At 39.8% G+C, this 19,026-nt stretch overlaps 1 protein-coding gene across 1 annotated transcript in view; it reads left to right on the top strand.

Annotated features, from left to right (window-relative positions):
* The window catches only part of ERN1 (endoplasmic reticulum to nucleus signaling 1), a gene marked incomplete at its 5' end in the record, with an annotated part of 43,910 nt that extends 27,063 nt beyond the window's left edge, over positions 1-16,847 (top strand). The window contains 18 exons of the mRNA XM_067308634.1: positions 989-1,061; positions 2,164-2,286; positions 3,175-3,276; positions 5,528-5,789; positions 6,401-6,479; positions 7,570-7,732; positions 9,162-9,280; positions 9,614-9,805; positions 10,424-10,679; positions 11,652-11,742; positions 12,078-12,267; positions 12,822-12,921; positions 13,526-13,725; positions 14,063-14,210; positions 14,687-14,814; positions 15,422-15,545; positions 15,771-15,838; positions 16,115-16,847. Coding sequence (XP_067164735.1) covers positions 989-1,061; positions 2,164-2,286; positions 3,175-3,276; positions 5,528-5,789; positions 6,401-6,479; positions 7,570-7,732; positions 9,162-9,280; positions 9,614-9,805; positions 10,424-10,679; positions 11,652-11,742; positions 12,078-12,267; positions 12,822-12,921; positions 13,526-13,725; positions 14,063-14,210; positions 14,687-14,814; positions 15,422-15,545; positions 15,771-15,838; positions 16,115-16,321 — 2,625 coding nt within the window. The remainder of the gene's footprint in view (positions 1-988; positions 1,062-2,163; positions 2,287-3,174; positions 3,277-5,527; positions 5,790-6,400; positions 6,480-7,569; positions 7,733-9,161; positions 9,281-9,613; positions 9,806-10,423; positions 10,680-11,651; positions 11,743-12,077; positions 12,268-12,821; positions 12,922-13,525; positions 13,726-14,062; positions 14,211-14,686; positions 14,815-15,421; positions 15,546-15,770; positions 15,839-16,114) is intronic.
* Between the last annotated feature and the right edge of the window lie 2,179 nt (positions 16,848-19,026).

Genomic DNA, 19,026 nt, shown 5'->3' with positions numbered 1-19,026 from the left:
ACCCACAGATGTTAGCTAATGTTTGACTTTTATTTTCAAATTTTGTGATGAAACTCAGATAAAATGTTCGGCTTCCCACAAGTTTCTTTCCTCTGGCAGCTGCTGTGACTTCCTTTAAGAACTTTAATATTGTTAAATGTTTTAGTGTCTACTCACCACTTTCACCTCCTGTCACCCCAAGTACAGCTAGATACACCATCATAATTTGCAAAATTATTGTTGGTTCTCTTCCCTGGTGAATCCAGGAAGTAGCAATCTATTTGAATCACCAAGTTTCCCTTCTTCTGATAATCTCTCTCTTTTTGAATTAAAGTAAAATATTTCCGGTTGGACACTGTTATAAAATTTTTAGATCAGAGTGGAGTAAGTTTAGTAAATTTAAGTAAATTTAGTAAAGGCCTGATGTTTAGTGTTGGTGCAGCCTGTCCCTTAGTATCCTCTAACCTCGTCCTGATAAAAGCCTCTTAAAACTTAGCAAGGATGTTCGCCCAGTGTGTAGATGAGATACAGGCTTGGCTGTATCTCAAGAACTCCATAGTCAGAGATGCCTGCTTCACCCTCTCAGCCCTCCCATCTGGCCTTTATAAAAGTTACTGTATAGCCCTGCGGAGAAACATTTTATATGTGTTACAGGTGAGGCCCTTAAACCATGACATGTTGAAGCTTAGTTTCTGAATGATCATGGTAGACTGTAAAATAAAACTGCAGCATCTTGGCCTCCAAACCCCTCTGCTGCAAGCAGTTCTTCCATTCCACATGCATTTCTCATGTGTTATAAACTCATTGAGACAGACTTCTCTCTGTCCTGTGTTTGCACAGCAGGGTCTTGACCTGAAATTTTGGGTTCTTGGGCACTGCAGTAATACAAACAAATAATAAAAAACTGTCATTGGAGATTTCTGAAGTTTTCTGGCCACCCTTTTCTGTGAACAAAAGCAAAGACCATTGAACCAATTTAAATAAGCCTTTGTTTTTCTCCTGCCACCAGAAACTTCCATTTACTATCCCGGAGCTGGTGCAGGCATCTCCCTGTCGCAGTTCAGATGGGATCCTGTACATGGGTGAGCTCAAATTTAATCTTAGATTGTAAAATGCTCAGCAACTAGAATAGGTAGAGAGCCCCAGACAGAGTGCATGGAAATACTCTATTTTGGGGGTATTAGTTGTAGTCTTTCATGAAGCTTTCTGATGTCAGAGAATCTGATGAACACAGAGCTGAGTTGCTGTGTGAAGATAAAAAGCCACCTACTTTTCCTGAGGGAGAGAATAGCTTTTCTAAGCAGTGAATAGTCTGTGTGGGTTTTTTGATTTCTTTCTCAACAAAAAGTGATTTCTCTTAAAATCTTCTCGTGCTTGTAAATGTCCTTGACTGCCTATAGTACAATTACCATTAAATTAGAAATCCAGTTGCACCAGGGTTGCACACATGCCATTATATGAGATCCAATCAGTTTGCCTGTACTACAGGTGATAACAAATTTATGGCTAACTGTCCTGACTCATTCATAATGTCAGATGGAGTTGTGGGGAGAAAGGGAGAAGGAAGGGCAGGTACTACTTGTGACTACAGGAGATGTTAGAGGGATCCGGATGAATTTAGCACTCTTTTCCTATCTGCTGAAGGGCCAATACCTGCTTCTGGTTCTCCACTTTGTATCTCTCTAGTGAAGGGGTTGAAAATGACTATTCGAAGCTTCTAAAATGAACACATACACTTCAGAATCAAACAAATATTAAAGGCTGTGGCTCATGGATAGTCTAGAGTCGGACGTAAGGATTACAATCCTTAATCAATTTGAAATGTGTAGACTCTCATAATTTCTTTCCCCTTACTGTCCTTCAACAGTAGCACCTCAGTTGCCTCTTCTGCTAGCTCACAAGATCTTTCACACTCAGAATTCTCTGTGTGTTAGTTATTATTGGTATGGAAAAATATTTTATCTTACAGTACTTATTCAGAATATTATATTTAGTTGTTCTTGTCAATATTTGGGATTGACCAGTAGTGCCAAATGATGAAGGTTAATTGTGAGAAATTATTTTATTAAAAATGCTTTATTCATATTAAGTTCATAAGCTTACTAAAGAAAAAAAAGACCAGAAAGCTTGATGGAAATACAAATTTCCAACTGAATGGTAATGTTGCTTAAATGATGGTTGCAGGTAAAAAGCAGGATATTTGGTACGTGATCGACCTCATGACTGGGGAGAAACAGCAAACTTTGACTTCTTCATTTGCGGAAAGCCTTTGCCCATCAACATCCCTCCTGTATCTTGGGAGAACAGGTCATATGCTTTTTTTTTTCTGCAGCTTAGAAGAAAGGTTCTTGTTTTCTTTTTTGTTGTTGGGTGGGATTTTTTTTTAGGTTTAGAATCGTAACAAATGACTTTGATCAGTTCAGGTTTTCAAATTTACTTAATTTCTTCGAATATCTTCTGTAAATGATGATTTTAGACTGTACACAGAAAATTTATTAACTCTTCATAGCAGTGGAAAGATACTGTTTTTTTTAAATGCTGGGAGTAGACGCGTTCCACTATTCTTCTTGTTGACTAAGTGGCATTTATATTATCCTTATTTAGTTATGCATTCCACTAGCAGCTGAGAGCCTAAGTTTGCATCTGTAACATAATCATAAAAAACAGTTTAAGCAAAATGGAGATACAGCATATTCACTGAAAATACAAATGCATTATTCTAAATAACTATTAAATTAGACCAGGAATCAATATATAGGTGTTGACTAGCAAAAAGGAATTAGTCTTACAGACTTAGTCTTTAACCTTTACATGAATGTGTTCTTTAAATATTCTTAAGTGTGCCAGCTCAGTTACAGAACATAAATATTGAATTTTAGAGTGCATGGTTTGGAAACTTGTAAATAAAATAGAGTACATCAGAAGAAGTCACGCAGAAAAACAAAATTCTGGTAACATGGGCAGTAACTGCCTGCTGGGCTTCTCTTGTTCTGAGGTTCCTGTAGATCAGTATATGAGTGGATTGGGTATTACCTTTAACATCTATGAGATGTTTGTTTATCATGATGTTAGGAAAATGAAATGCAGACAGCATTATGTAGTGTGTGTGGTGTTTTGAGGAGTGTCACATTTGAGGCGATTGATTCTATTCTCTCATAGGTTTTTTTGCTTCACAGACTGTATATTTTTTAACAGAGTACACGATCACAATGTATGACACTAAGAAGAAGGAGCTGCGATGGAATGCCACCTATTTTGATTATGCAGCTACTCTGCCTGATGAAGACATAAAATACAGTAAGAATTCAATTGCTGTCTTAAATTTTCACGTATTGGTCATAGGTTTTGCATACAAGAAAAATATTCTGACTTTTTCTATAATTAATAGGTCAGGCTGTCTCTTTGATTTTTGTACCTTAATACCTTGAGCCTGTTGGCTAGTTTCAGCTAAACTCAATTCAGCTAAACTCAAGGTACAGATCCTGAAGATATGACACTTAGAAATTTAGCGAAAAATGGCAGGAGAGAAGACAAACCTAAGCTACTGTGTGCAATTAGAAAAAAATTGTTGCACGCACTCCAGAGTTGTCTGTTATTTTGCCCAGGCTGCGCATGGTTCCAGGCTGTTGGCACGTGTTGCTGGAACAAGAGATCTGAGTCCACCCAGAAAGGAACCTCCCTGCTTTGTAATAAGGGTCCTGGCAGTTTGGGGGGCAGCACAGAATATGGATTTACAGGAATTGGCTCGTAAGGAAGTACTGGGATTCCTGTGATGGGTTGGAAGTGCAGGAAGCAATAGGTTTCACTTGCTCTGATGCTCTAAGAGGAAACTTGGAGAAGGGACTTTTCTTTGTTTATTTTGTTCTGCAAAAGGGGGAACAAAAGAATTTTTTTCAGTCGCTTAATCCTAGAGTGTCTTCATAGATCTGAATGCTCAATAGGTTCCATGCATTGAACTTGTCTCCTAAAGGAAGAGGTGGTCACGTGGCTTCACCCTAAATACTCTGTGTGATTTTGGAGGTCTTTCAGTGTTTCAGTTTCCAAGTCTGTAAAAGGGGGGCAAACGTTCCCTCCTGCAGACTTTGAGAAGCTTAAATCATGTTTGCAATAGTTGTGCTTACCAGCTGGGTGCTGCAGAAAGAATGCAAATTATATTAGTGTTGATAATAGTGAACAGCAGTGATCTTTATCCCATCTGAGAATTCCAACATGCGTTTTTATTATGATAGTAAAAATGTATGCATACTAACATCAAAATTAGTAACATTAATTAAGGAAACACTATTCATGGTTGTATAAAATTGAGTTATTTTGCATTTAAAGTAGAGGTTCAACCTGTTAATTAAAAAGAAGATGGTGTAATCTACCTAGCATTCACTGCTTGTGGTTTAAGTGCTGAGTAAATAGCATTGCTGCAGATCATTTTTATTTAAAGCTCTTAAGTGGAAAGGGGAGTCCTGAAGAGTTAACTCTTAAATTTCAGGGCTAGGTCATTACAGCTGAGTCCAGGTCTAGTGCCTATAAAAATGCAATTTATGTTTAAAAATAGAATTGTATGTCAGGTCAATGAGATAAAAATAAAAAGTAGAAAGCTTCTGATTCTGATTCCTAGTAGATATTTTGCCACATGACGGAACTATTGCACAGATAAAACATGCCCTTACATTAAGGCAGACCTTTGTTACAGAGTAGAATTGCATTTCCTTTCTTACTGTTGGAACTTTTTTTTAAAAAACAAGAATCACAGAATCACAGAATCACTGAGGTTGGAAGGGACCTCTGGAGATCATCTAGTCCAACCCCCCTGCTCAAGCAGGGTCACCTAGAGCACATTGCACAGGATTGCATCCAGGCGCGTTTTGAATATCTCCAGAGAAGGAGACTCCACCACCTCTCTGGGCAACCTGTTCCAGTGCTCTGTCAAACAAACGTTACCTTCTCTCAGGATCTGGAATAATGAACACTAAATAATACGTGACACTGGGTTTTATCTTTGTATCTTGAACACTTCAGTTGATCTTCTACATTTGAATTACCACTAAGCGAGGTTGATCAAAATGGAGTGTGCATGGGCTGCCTACGTTTGCTTTTGTAGGTACTGAGCACAGAGCAAGTCTGCAGGAGACTCGCTGCTCTCGCGGCAGACACCGAGTCTCCTGCATCTGGACACTGAACAAATATGGATGAGCTTGCAGCCGTTTGCAAGGGACTTCTCAGTCACCCACGAAGGCTCCCCTTTCAGCTTGTGACAATGGTGTGATTTATATGTTAATTAATCTGCAGGTTTAGTCCAGTGAGATCTGTAAATCCTTGTTGTTACATACTGAAGACATGAACTAAATGCATAGAATATACTTCCTGATGGTGTGAGAGAACTGATTTTTTTATCAGTCTAACTGACAACTGAGTCGCTGATTAGCTACCCTTTTGGCAGTATAAGATATAATAGACTACTTAGTTAACGCAAGGCTTGAGCTGCTAATATGTATTATTAAAGTTGCATGTAAACAGCAATCCAGATAACCTCCTGTGTATTTGTATATTGTAGAAATGTCTCACTTTGTGTCTAACGGAGATGGGCTGGTGGTCACCGTGGACAGTGAGTCTGGGGACGTACTGTGGATTCAGAATTATGCTTCTCCTGTGGTAGCTTTTTACATCTGGCAACGTGAAGGATTACGGAAAGTAATGCACACAAACGTGGGGATAGAAACTCTGCGCTACTTGACGTTCATGTCTGGGGAGGTTGGACACATTACCAAGTGGAAATATCCTTTCCCAAAGGAAACAGAGACCAAGAGCAAATTAACGTGAGCATGAATATTCCTGTTGTTCTCACCGTCTATTTGACAGGGCTTTGTCATTAAAACCTTATTTACATTCATACATTTAATGATTGTTCTACAAGTTTCAAGATGGTGGAAAGAATACATAAAAGCAGCCCTAGCTCTCCAGCCTTTATTGTATGTTGTATTTGTCCTTTTACTCTTTAAAGGAGGAGACAAAAAAACTATCAGAAATTTAGCAGGTGTATATTCGTAACTTCTGTCAGATGAGTAGGTGTTTTGTGTTGAATTAATAAAGGAATAGTTTTTATAATGTGGAATATTTCATTTAGGTGCATAGCATTTTGGTAAATATCACTTACTGAATAATGCAGAAATAGGAATTGAGTTATGTCAAATGAGTAATTGTGATGTAAGTGCTCAATTAACAAGGCTTTCATAATTAAACAGAATGGCTTGATAGTACAGCAGTGCTTAAAAAGAATTTATAGATCCAGTCTTTTCAAGAAATAAATATTGATGATTTTGGAAACTCATGCATTATTTCTGAAGGATTGTGCTGCCAAGATTTTAGCTAAGAATGTGGAACGTGCATTTGACTATTTCTCTCTTAACATGTATTGTTTTTTTCCTAGACCAACTCTATATGTAGGAAAATATTCCACAAGTTTGTATGCATCGCCATCAATGGTGCATGAAGGAGTAACTGTCGTGGTAAGTACGGAGCTGCCAGAACTGAATGACACCTTCTGAAAAGTCCCTTCACAGAATTAGTATCTTTCCATTAAAAAAAAAAGAAAAAAGGTAAAATGGAAACATACACAAGATTTAAAAAAAAAAAAGAGCCTTGTGATAGCCAAAAAAAAGTCTGTTTTGAGTGACAGAGATGCAGAAAGAAACTGGAACATACTTTTATCAAAATGTACAGAATTATTCTAAAGTCCAGTAATCACATAATGAACTAATTTCTTTGAGAACTGGCCACAGTGCAGCAAGAACAGGAATATTTTGATTGCATGTGGAATTTGGAGACTTGTTTTGTTAAATCATGATATGCATTCCTAAATAAAACGATTTTATAAATACACTATTCTGTCTTCTAATGAAAGACAAAATATTACATGTTATAAGCTGGACCTGTACTCAAACAAATTTGATCTGATACCTGAAAAGAGATCCAAAAAAAATAAAACACTGAAGTCTGTAGAAGCTCTACAGAAATCTTTTCTAAAATTGCAAATTGCTTTTGAGAAATGCATGACAAATTGAATATTGGATGAAACAATTAACAGCCTTAGAATGTATGACCATATTTCAGGAAGCTTTTCAAATGCTGCAAAGACATAACTGTAGCTCATCAGGAATTGTGCCAGGCAAGCTTAACGGAGTGGACCAGAGGTTGCTTTGTGCTATTGTTGGTGCATTGTGGTTAATGATGATAAAATTGCCATCATCAAAGTAACTTCCCCTACGTAGGAGACTGCACTGTATTTTTGTTTTGTTCACCCTGTAGCTTTCCAGGTAGGAAATAAAGATCCTGTTTCACTTTTCTAAAAAAAAAGAGAGAGTAATCTCATCTCCTAGGCAACTTGTAACTTAGAAGGGAAATAGGTCTAATGTCCAAGGTTGTCTGAGCAGTGGCTGAGGGTATAACGGAAGCAGTATTTACTTTCAGTCATTTTGCTGCCAATATATAATTTTTGCTTGTCCATCCATTCTGACCTACATTTTTTACTTACTTGGTTTCTTAAATATTATAGAGACACAGTGCTTCATCAATTGTAACAATAGGTCTCTTTTCTAGCCCCGCGGCAGTGCCATACCCCTACTAGAGGGTCCGAAAACAGAAGGAGTCACAATTGAAGACAGTGGCGAGTGTGTTATCGCCCCCAGTACGGATTTAAAGTTTTCAGGCAGACTGAAAGAAAAGAACAAACTCAACTATTGGAACGACTGGCTTCTAATAGGTATCCGCGGTCCCTCGCTTGGCCCTTGTCTGCATCTCCCGCAGTATTGCATTGCCATCTGGTGGACAGACGGTTATAATTCACACCTCAGAGCTGTTTCTGAACTGTTGTAAAGCGCAGCTCAAACGACTACCTGAAGTCAAGTGCCCAGCAATTACTGAATTCTAGTAATCGTTCTATGTGCAATATTAATTCCTCCTCTTTTGCATATGAATTGCAGTAATGTCCGTAAGTAAACAACCACATACTTTTTTTTCCAAGGCCCCTGCTTTATCCCTTGCATAGGATGAAGAGTGCTCTGCTCAATATATGGAAAGCTGTTTAATATGTATTTTGCTCCTTCATCCAGAGAAGAGTAAAAATTTATTTAGTTTATTATTTATGTATTGTATTCTGGTTCTTTAATTCTGTTGGACATTTTAATCATGCATAATATTACCTTAATTCTTGCCATATGGATCAGAGGGTAATGTTTTCTCCATTTTACAAATGGGGCATTAAGGCACAGATGTTAAAGCTTTTATTAATAAAATGTCAGCCCATTTTGTGTGTCCCAAATCCCCAAATTTAGAAACTGTTTTTTCAGGGTGTTTACAGTTTTTCTCCAAAAATGAAGAACAATCTGTGGTTCAGTTGTTTTAAATGATGTAAATTTTATAATTAAGTAATATATCATATGCTGTATGATCTCTGTGGCAGGGATGTAACTTTCAGCTGCCTTAACCACTGCCTTTCTGTAGTCCCTTCCTTGTTTGTTTTATACTGTTCAGCTCTCACAGTAAGCAAAGCAGCCTCTCGTTAAACAGTTCTGACTCATCCCCAGCCCTCTCTGCTCAGTGACCCTGGCCCTGAGTCTCTGCCCTCCTTTTTCTGCCCTGCTGTATCCAGGAGCAGGCGTCTTCCTCTGTCTACTCCAGTTACAAAAGCTGGGAGTACGGCAGCGTCTCCCTCCTCTCACGTTAGCGGCACAGGCCGAAGGAGCGTGAGGAGCAATTGCATCTAAGTCTTGATTCAATTCTTGCTTCCTTCGTGCGCAGCATAATCCGTTCTGTTCAGAATCGTTTAGGCCCTGGAACATGATCTTTGCCCTCAAGGCCACATCACAAAGTAAAACTAACTTGAAAGTGAGGCGGCTAGGAAGCATTGCAGTGCGTGTTCCTCAGATGGTCACAGAGACCTCAGAAACTAAATCCACAGCCAGTGCTTGAGAACAGAGTTGTTCAGGCTTGAGGTCACTATACCATGAAGGAGATCTGTGACTGTAGGGGCACAACAGAAGAAAAAATGTTTGAGTTCTTATACTGCGATGTTCTCAAGCTTTTTTAAAATCAGCTTTATGTATGCTGTTCAGCAAAGATGCTGAAATGAAGGGATAACTTTCGTAAAAAGGGACAATTTTTAAATTTCAACGAATGTTTTTTATTTAAAGGGCACCATGAAACACCATTGTCTGCCCCTACAAAGATCCTGGAGAAATTCCCAAGCAACTTACCTAAAAGGCCTGAAAATGTGATCCCAGCTGACTCTGATAAAGCCACTATTGAAGAGGTTTGTGATGATAATCATCATCTTACTGGTCGATTGAAGAATAAGGAGAAAGAGTGGAAATTGGGGAAGGAGTTGGAAGAAAAGCTACATGGAATTACTTCACATTTTTGTGGCAGTATTTTCATGTACTTGACATGTAGTATCACTGGTATCATAATGTATCATTCCTTATTTCAGAATTAGGGCTTTCATCTGCTTTTCTTCCACAAGCACAGCTTTCTTTGACTTTGGTAGGATTAGAAACTATTAAAAATGATTTAACAGACAGGCTAGCATATACTGTCTATTATCCATGAAGACATTGAACTAACAGAGCTTTTTCCTGCCTCTTAGGTTATTGACATAGTTGAAGGTTCCTCAACAGAAGTGCCTCCGGCTATTCCAAAGGATATTGAGGAGAAACCTGCTCGGCCTATCCCTCGGCCAGAGGCTCCTGTAGACTCTATGTTGAAAGACATGGCCACGATCATTCTCAGCACTTTCCTGCTTGTGGGCTGGGTGGCTTTTATCATCACGTATCCAATGGTAACGCTGACTTAGCTTGATGTTTTTGTGAGTTCTGGGAGAGATGGTAACATTTGACAGCTTAGCCTAGAAATGATTCAGGGGTTAGGAAATAACCCCCTACAGGGCTCTTTCCTCCTTGATAATTCCCAGATGTGCAGTGGGTAGTAGGGGCTGTGTATATGACGTGACAGTGATTTCTCTGGCATATGTGCCAATTCTTGAGATTTTTTTGTACGTTCCACTAATTCTGTTTTTTATATGCGTTACTCTTTTCATGGACATGATTTTAACACCATTGGCTTCACTCCTCCCTTCCTCACCTGAACCTCTATCGGGTTTTCTGGCTTTTGGATCCCTTTATCCTTCCGTGGTGTGAAGACACCTCGTAACAGTCAGCTTTTGCCATATTAACCAACTGGTCTGATTTCTCAGCTTTGCTCTGAGAGCTCACAATGAAATTGAGAACATGAGTGAAAGCCCCTTCAGTTCTGCAGCCTACTGCTAGTGTGGTAACATGAAAAATCTCCCCTACCTTCTAGATGTACCTGCCCTCATAGCTGCAGAGTTCCCTTGTGTGACATGACTATGAGAAACGCCTTCGCTTGTGGAATTGAGGTCCTCTCTCCTCTCTCACAGAGTGTACATCAGCAGCAACAGAGACAGCATCAGCTGGAGGAGAAGATACAGCTCTTGCAGCAACAACAGCTGCCCTTCAGTGCTCCCAGCGATCTGTCGCCAGAAGCGGATTTCTTGGACGCCTCCTACGTACGGACAGAGAGCTCAGCTACCAGCACACCAAATCTGTCCCCCAGAGCGTCAAACCATTCTGCGTATTCCAATATCTCCACGTCTGATGTTGGGAGCTGTCTTTCCACTGAGCAAGAAGAGGGAGGTAAAGTTGATCTAGTGTCTTTCATTTTGAGTTTCACTGTATTTCTCCAACTTGTATGGTAATGTAGCAAACAGTTAAAAAAACTTATGATACCGCATAGATCACAAAGCTGAAAAAGGACCATCATGCTCATTTAGTTTGAGGTTTTGCAAAACAGTAGGCAGATGTGTCATGTCCTGATTCTGTTTGAGCAGAAATATTTGCTTTAGAAGATACCAGATAATAATTGCCATGTGATTTTATGTTGTCTGGGGGGTATGTTCTTATCATCTGTAGCCATTCCAGGGAGAGGTGAATTTCCACCACTACCCCTCTCCCCCACCAATAAGAACCAACAGTCTTGTCCACCTCAGGCCTACTTCTTCTGCTAAACTTCATTATATGGTTTTCCTGAGTAAACTGTGACATTCATCTGCACATAGAAAATAAAATGGCAGCCAAAGTTCAGACACCAGTGTACAATAATTCATTTAAATAAAAATATGTATTATTATCATTAATGGGAATCAAGAACTAAGAATTATGGAATCTGGTTTGCTGTACTGCCTGACCTCGTGTGTGCTCTTTTGTCGCTTCAAAGGCTATCCAGGCGACCTGCCAGTAAACCCACTTTCTGTAACTGTCATTTTGCATTTCCTAAATTCACTCAAGCATCTCTAAACTAGAAAGAGTTTGTCTGCTGAGACCCACTGGTTTCTTGTACTGTCTGAGGCATGACCTTTCCAGACTGTCAGTTATCTCAGGTGGTCTGTACAGCTTGTGTTTGAATGTGTTGGATTATTTGGTCACCTGTAAATATTTGCTGGTTCAACATAAGTACCAAAATGCAGATGTTCATTTGTTTTGATCATATGTATTGTGAATTTAAATGTGAGCAAAAGGATTTTTACATCCTGGCCTAGAAGGATGCACAATCGCAGAAGGCTGGCTTTTTCCATCCTAAAACAGTCCTGTTTCTTGGTTTCTGTTCAGATGAAGATACAAACAGAGTGATGGTTGGCAAGATATCATTTAACCCAAAAGATGTATTGGGACATGGAGCTGAAGGAACAATTGTTTACAGGTAGAAAACGATATATGCATTCAGCTTTAAATTGATCAATTAGTATCTTATTTGCATTAGGATTTTCTTTTTTAAAAATACTTATTTAATGTGAACAGAAATGGAAATTTTAAAGTATATTGAGTGTGTCTGGAATATTTTCCTGCAATGTTTCTTCACTAGCAAAAATCTTTCCCTTGGAAATATTTAGTAAATAAAGGTTTAATGACAAAACAGATGTTTCCAGCATGGGAATGCTTTTTTAATATGCCTCTGTAAAATGTCTTCTGTTGTCACTTGCCTACCTGCTTTGTATAGAGAGAGTCTAAAAGGTTTATGTTGTTTCCTGTCTGCAGGGGGACATTTGATAACCGAGATGTTGCAGTGAAAAGAATTCTCCCCGAGTGCTTCAGCTTTGCAGACCGTGAAGTGCAGCTGCTGCGAGAGTCAGACGAGCATCCTAATGTGATCCGCTATTTCTGCACAGAGAAGGACCGGCAGTTCCAGTACATAGCCATTGAGCTGTGTGCTGCCACCTTACAGGAGGTGATGGGTCACTTAACAAACCTAAAGAACCTGTGAGAGTCTTCTCACTGGAAGGCCTTTCATTTTCCTTAGCTTATGTTGTCGAAGTGTCTGCCACAGGAGATGTTCCAGGTATTCTCGCCATCACCTGTGTGACAGTTATATATTCCTACAACAAACAGTGGTGTTCTCAGAAATATTTTCCCAACCATGTACTGCTCAAAGGCTAGACACTCCTGTCCTTTCATTTTCCTTCCCGTGAAGGACTCTTTTAGCCATCCTGCCTCTCCTACCATCGGAAGCACTTTGAAGTCCTCCTACACTGTTGCTTCTGGAGGCACAGTGATATCACAGTGATATGTAGAATTCTAGCTCTGATTGATGTTATAGCGATCGTCTTTTCAGAGCAAAATGGCTCTTGCAAGCATGTAGCCAGCTAGCATTAGACTGCCTGCAATTTTCCTCGTTTAATGCTTTTTTTTTTTTTTTTTTTTTGGTAAGCTTATTATCTATGCGGAGGCTAATGATAAGCATTGTTGTAGCTTTATCATCTGTCTTTCTGTTGTGATTTATAGTACGTTGAGCAGAAGGCCTTCAGTCACCATGGCTTACAACCCATCGCTCTCCTGCAACAGACGACATCTGGTCTTGCTTACCTGCACTCCCTCAGTATTGGTACGAATAACTTGTTTCAGTATGAGCTGCAGATGGTACATTTTCTTAACTGTAAGAAGATAAGCTGCTCTGGTGCTGGGAGCTTGCTCATTTAATCTGTGAAGAGAGTTCTAGCACCTCTGTTCTCCTCCTCCCCACCCCCCCCCTCCACACGCACGCACACGTGTGCTTTTTTCCCTCCCTCCATCTTTTCCTTCCTCCCTTCCCTCTTCTCATCCTTTTCACATTCCTCTTATGATTCTGCTCTGGGATACTGTTTTCAGAGTAGCACAGAGCCTTGTGGCTAAGACCTTATGTTGACAGCAGACCGTAGTTTTTGTTCTAGCACTTGTTTGACACAGTGACTTTCTGCCTATAAAACTGCTGACTAGAGTATTAAAGCTAGTTGTTACCGTTTGTTCAGGGCTCTGCGTTTTTGGTGCAGAGAATGGTGACTGAAGAGTATGTGATGAGCCTCTACCAAAGACAAGAGAGAGAGGGAGGTTAAGACCTTGATTTAACAAAAAGCGGTTCAGCCTTGTGAGAAGACCACGGTGCAAACACATTAAAGGTTTACATATATCATGGGGATTGCCTAGAGGGAATAAGCCAGTGTTTGTAATAGTCCACAGGGACCTGAAGCCCCATAACATCCTCATCTCGATGCCTAATGCCCATGGGAAAGTCAAAGCCATGATTTCAGACTTTGGCCTGTGCAAGAAGCTGGCAGTGGGCAGGCACAGCTTCAGCCGCCGGTCGGGCGTGCCAGGCACCGAAGGGTGGATCGCCCCAGAGATGCTGAGTGAAGACTGCAAAGAGAACCCTGTAAGTCGCCACCTTTCAGGCTCCTCCTGGGAGAAGAAAGCACAATGCAGGGCAAGTGGGGTGCTACATGGGCACAGTAAAAGAAAGATACTAGTGTTGGATGCCTGTGCATTCATGCTAGCTTGCAACTAAATTAACAATGGTGCAATATATACATATATTTTTATATAGCGATTTTTTTCAATTACTTACAAGTTTCATATAGCAAAATGTGATTCTGGAAAGTTTTCTGCCTATAGATGCACAAATAACCACTTTGTGATGATGGCCCAAACTCTTCATGAGGGGGAAAAAAAATAAAAATGTGTTATTGCTATGAAAGATTATTTATTTGCAGACATATACTGTGGACATCTTTTCAGCTGGCTGCGTCTTTTATTATGTGGTATCTGAAGGCAGTCATCCCTTTGGCAAATCTCTACAGAGGCAAGCCAACATTCTGCTTGGTGCATACAGCCTGGACTCTTTAAATGCAGAGAGACATGGTAAGAAAACATAAAGTGCTACAAGAGTTTAGAGAAGTTTCAGTGGGTGGTAAAATAAACAATAGAAACAACAGAAAAATTATGAACCACAGTGATCCCCCAAATGGGTAATGGTGAAAATTATACTATTATACTTAGGCACTCCCACAGAAAAGTTAGAAGCTCTTAAAGGTCTTGAAATTACTGCCCCAAAACATATAAGTGATACAAAATTTTGAGCCCTGCAGCCTTGACTGCTCTAGAGTTATTTATTTCATGTATTTAAGGGGTAGGAAAGAGCTGAACTTTGATCTTCATACTTGCACTAGTTCAACACTATGGACTTCCTGGTGATTGTACAGTGTATATATGAGGGTGGTACTTGAGCTAGTGTGGCCAAGCATTCAGGATTGTATTGAAAGTAGTAGAGAACATCATAAAGATACAAAACATTAGTTTTCCGTACAGCCTATGAATTATCACCCTTTTCCTTGCAGAAGACATAGTTGCTCGTGATTTAATAGAGCAAATGATAAACATGGACCCTCAGAAACGTCCGTCTGCCAGCTGTGTGCTAAAACACCCATTCTTTTGGAGTTTAGAAAAACAGCTCCAGTTTTTTCAGGTTTGTCTTGACTGTTTTCAATCCTTTCAGTTCTAGGCATTTTTCAGATCTTTAATTCAGTCTCTCCTAGCTTTGTGGATGCTGGAAGTAGAATCCACAACCTTACTGTGAGGAACGAAGCAGCAAAGTTTTACTATCTAGGTGGTATCTTCAAGGAAATGGTTCAGTCTTACAGAGGATCACATATAGTGGGGCTAAAACACAATGTTATCAACTTAAATTTGAGTGAGGAAAGTCTTTAGTAGTTAGGATAGCAATGCACTGGGCCACTTTGCCAGGCAGGTTTTTTTAAGAACAGGGTAGACCACTGTGGTGAACATGCGTAGTTAATCCTGATTTGTGGTGGGAACTGGCTGATGACTTGAGGATCTTTTCAGTTTTATCTTCTACTCTGCAATCCAAACACTTTGGCAGATAGATGGTGAAATATCATCTCAGAAGCTTCTCTCTCCTACTCCCAAGCATAACCCATTGCATTGTACTTTGTCATGAAGTAGAATTCTACCTCCACTATCAAGACATGCTGTAATTGGCCAGAAGAAGTGATTTTAAATTGTCAGGAAAAGTTTGGAAGCAAAACTAATAAGAACCTGAATGTCTCTTCCAGGATGTTAGTGACCGGATAGAGAAAGAATCTTTAGATGGTCCAATCGTCAAGCAATTAGAAAGAGGAGGAAGAGAGGTGGTGAAAATGGACTGGAGAGAGCACATCACTGTTCCTCTTCAGACAGGTAATGAGATTTTATTCCATCAGTGTTTTTCCTTGTTTGCAGGGATGGGAAAGTAATGATAGCTTTGTCTCAGTTGTAGCACATGATCTTTACTTGTCAACAAAGTATTTGTGTATATACATGAAACACATCTATAAATATACATGAATGTGGGCACACATACCTTATTTTTGAGGCCAGCAACTTAGAGCATCAAAGCACAAAAAGTCTTAATTTTTTTTGCAGATCTTCGAAAATTCAGATCATATAAAGGAAGCTCAGTACGAGATCTTCTGAGGGCAATGAGAAATAAGGTAAAGGACTTATCCTAAGTGTCTTTAATGAGACTATATATGCACAGACTATGTGTACCAAGCAAACTTAAGCCACTCCAATTGTTTCCTTAAGGCTGAGTAAGCAACATACACACTGTAATCTGCCTCCACTTGTTGTTTGTTGCCAGTCTGCCTATTTTACCCTGTTTTAGGTTTTGAGCTTCTTTACAATTGACTTTGTCCGGGAAAATGCACCTTGTTCAGACAGATCTATTTAAAAGAGTGATTGAGCTTTTCCCTATTTTTCTTTTACAGAAGCACCATTACAGAGAACTGCCTCCTGAAGTGCAGGAGACCCTGGGTTCCATCCCGGATGATTTTGTATGTTACTTTACAGTTCGTTTCCCTCACCTGCTCCTGCATACCTACAAAGCTATGCAAATATGCTGCCAAGAAAGACTGTTTCAGCATTACTATATTCAGGACTCTGCAGAGAAGAGTCTTGGGGGAGACACTGTTTGAAAAAAAAGGGGGATGGAGCTTCCCTCTCTGGAACCGACATTCCAAGCACAGGGCTGTGAAACAGGCCTACCTTTAGCAGGGAAAAGTGGGATCATTGAAGAGCTGAATTCTCTCTTTGAGGAAACCAAGCTTCCAAAAAGTGCCTTGTACTGTCTGCGCTGGATCAGGAGATGGTAGGAGCCCAAGGAGTAAGTGGTAACTTCAGAAAAGCAGTGAACCCTCATGATGGAGTTATCCCAAGGGAGTTTTTAAGACAGTGAAAATGGAGTGCAAAAGCTGGATGTAACCATCATTCAATATCCCTATACTGTAGCTGATTTTAAAACTCATGTATTTTACTGCACAGAATCAAAATACAGTGATTGAAATCATATAATTACTAGGGACTAAGATCTGCAAAAAGGAGCCTTTTAGTTGTAGCAAATCATCAGACCCTGCCATTGCACTACTGCCACAGTCTGTTAGGCACACCGCGGTGATTGTAAAGGGAATCACTTTTAATTACCCCAAACCAGTAAAGAGAATACAATTTCTGTTTAATCACAACTACCCTGGAAAATTAGTCCCTCATACTTGAACAGATACAATGAAGTTCTAAAAAAATAGACTAGAAAAATCAAATCAGTTAAAAGGTTTATTTACTTTGCAAATAAGGCTTATTGTTTAAATATCAACCAGTGTTCACAGAAGAGCTTGAGCAGTACTTGAATTAAATCACAGTTTCAGAATAGATCTACAGAAGAAACTTTTTATACATTGATGTCGGCTATTAGCTGCTTGTGAGAGGCTAATAATTTATCTACTGCAAGTGTTCCTTACTTTCTACTAAAGAAAGGTTGTTAGTTGCAGAGCCAGAGGTAAGATGAGTCATGGGGAAAGAAAGTAAATAGAAGGCAATAAAAGATGTACAGAGCAGTGAAATCATAGGCAGTGTTTTTAACAGGTGAGATACAGCTGTAAAAGAAGCTCATTTTGTTTTGTATGGGTTGATAATTATGTCCAAGGGAAGCTTATGTTTTTAAAGATGCAGTATTTCTTTTCATTGGCCCTAAAGCTGTGACAAAGCATTAAGTGTGTGTGAAGCATTAAAAAAATGCTGAATTCTAATATGATACAAGTGGGGTGTTCTTTTACAATATATTTATTTAACATATTTATATTTATTTAATTTTTACTACAAAGTGGTATTAAATCCAAGTGGTACAAGTATAAAGCATGCCAAACCTTTCCGAATCATTTTGTATTTGTAATTTATCATACTATAACAACTGGAAGAGGAAAAGTGATACTGCATCTTTCAATGGAACATATTTGTCTATTCCAGTTAATTACAGATTACAAAGTGGGGGAAGTTAATCTGTCTGATTGTGCCATTGTGTCTTAAACTAGTAAATTATTGACAGTTATATGTATGATTGGGTACATACAGCCACTTTTCTGGAGCTACTTTACTGGAAGTTTTTTCCTAGTTATGTACGAGAGCAAATATTTACATAAGATGCCAAACTGTGCAAGTTACATGTTTCTAAAGCTTGAAGAAAGGGTAGTTTTACCTAAAAAGATTCAAAGCCTATTTCATATTTTTGTACTTCTCATGTAAAAAGTTCTTTTATAATTCTACTAAATAAAGACTTGTACTCAAATAATACAGACTTACTTAGAAAAAAAGTTACTTCTTTTAGTGACTATGTGTGCCAGAGGAAATAAGCCAGACTGCCTTCGTGCCTGCAATAACACAGCTTCCAGAACCAGGACTGGAAAAGGTAAGGGGGAGAGGCTGAAGTTTTGGCCACGTCTGCCCTGGGCCTCCAGCAGAGAGCACCAGCCACATGCTGCCAGCCCAGAGAACCATCCCAGGTGTGTTTCAGTGGCCTCCTCAAAAACACTCTCTTCCCACCCTTCTAAGGTACTCTGCACTAGTAAACCAAGAGTGAGGCATGGTGCTTGCTATCCCACCACTGACAGCTACGCAGCAAGATGAAAGCTAACTCTGAGCTGATGCAGGAGAACTTCCCCGCTTGTTGCGGAGGGAGGGAGGCAGAGAATTAAAAAACAAAGCAAGCAGAGAGCCTTGTTGGAGACCCTGGAGCCTCACTTTGTTACTCTCACACAGTCCCTACTTCTTGGTGACTGAGGCTAGGTGAACAGGCAAGACGACAGGGCTGCAGTCATTGCACTCTGCAAAAGATTGTCTGCGCAGCACTGACATACTGCAATAGAGGCAGGCAGAGCAACTCCCTAGATCTTGACACACCTTGTTACTGCGCATATCACTGCTGTGCCAGCCAGCCAAGCCTCAAAAATCCCCCCCCCAACCACATCACCCAGTGAGCACAAATCACAGTGGTTATTGCAAAAAAAATACAAATACTGGGAGCTGGTGCCTCTCCCTTGGTGCAATGAAGCATAAGGAAAGAGAAGAGCTTTCCCATAGATAAAAAATTCCCTGTGAAAGTCAACAAATAACCAGGCGGTTTACAGGAAGAATCCAGCCCATGAGGTTTAGCTTTATCTGCAGGAACCTGGATGTGAGTATGACTCACCTTGCACCTACCAGTGCAGCAGCTGTGCCCCACAGTGATAACAGCCACTGCTGGTTTGTGACACTGGCAATCTCTTCCTCAGTACTTTGGTGAGCTGGCCTGGAGTAAATAGCAAATATGGCAGGAGATAAAGTGGGAGAATTTTGCTTAGGGGAAAAAAGA

The sequence above is a fragment of the Apteryx mantelli genome, chromosome 19, assembly GCF_036417845.1.
Source record: "Apteryx mantelli isolate bAptMan1 chromosome 19, bAptMan1.hap1, whole genome shotgun sequence".
Lineage (NCBI taxonomy): Eukaryota > Metazoa > Chordata > Aves > Apterygiformes > Apterygidae > Apteryx > Apteryx mantelli.
Note: the sequence above shows the minus strand (reverse complement) of the source record. Positions and strands in the feature narration are given on the sequence as shown.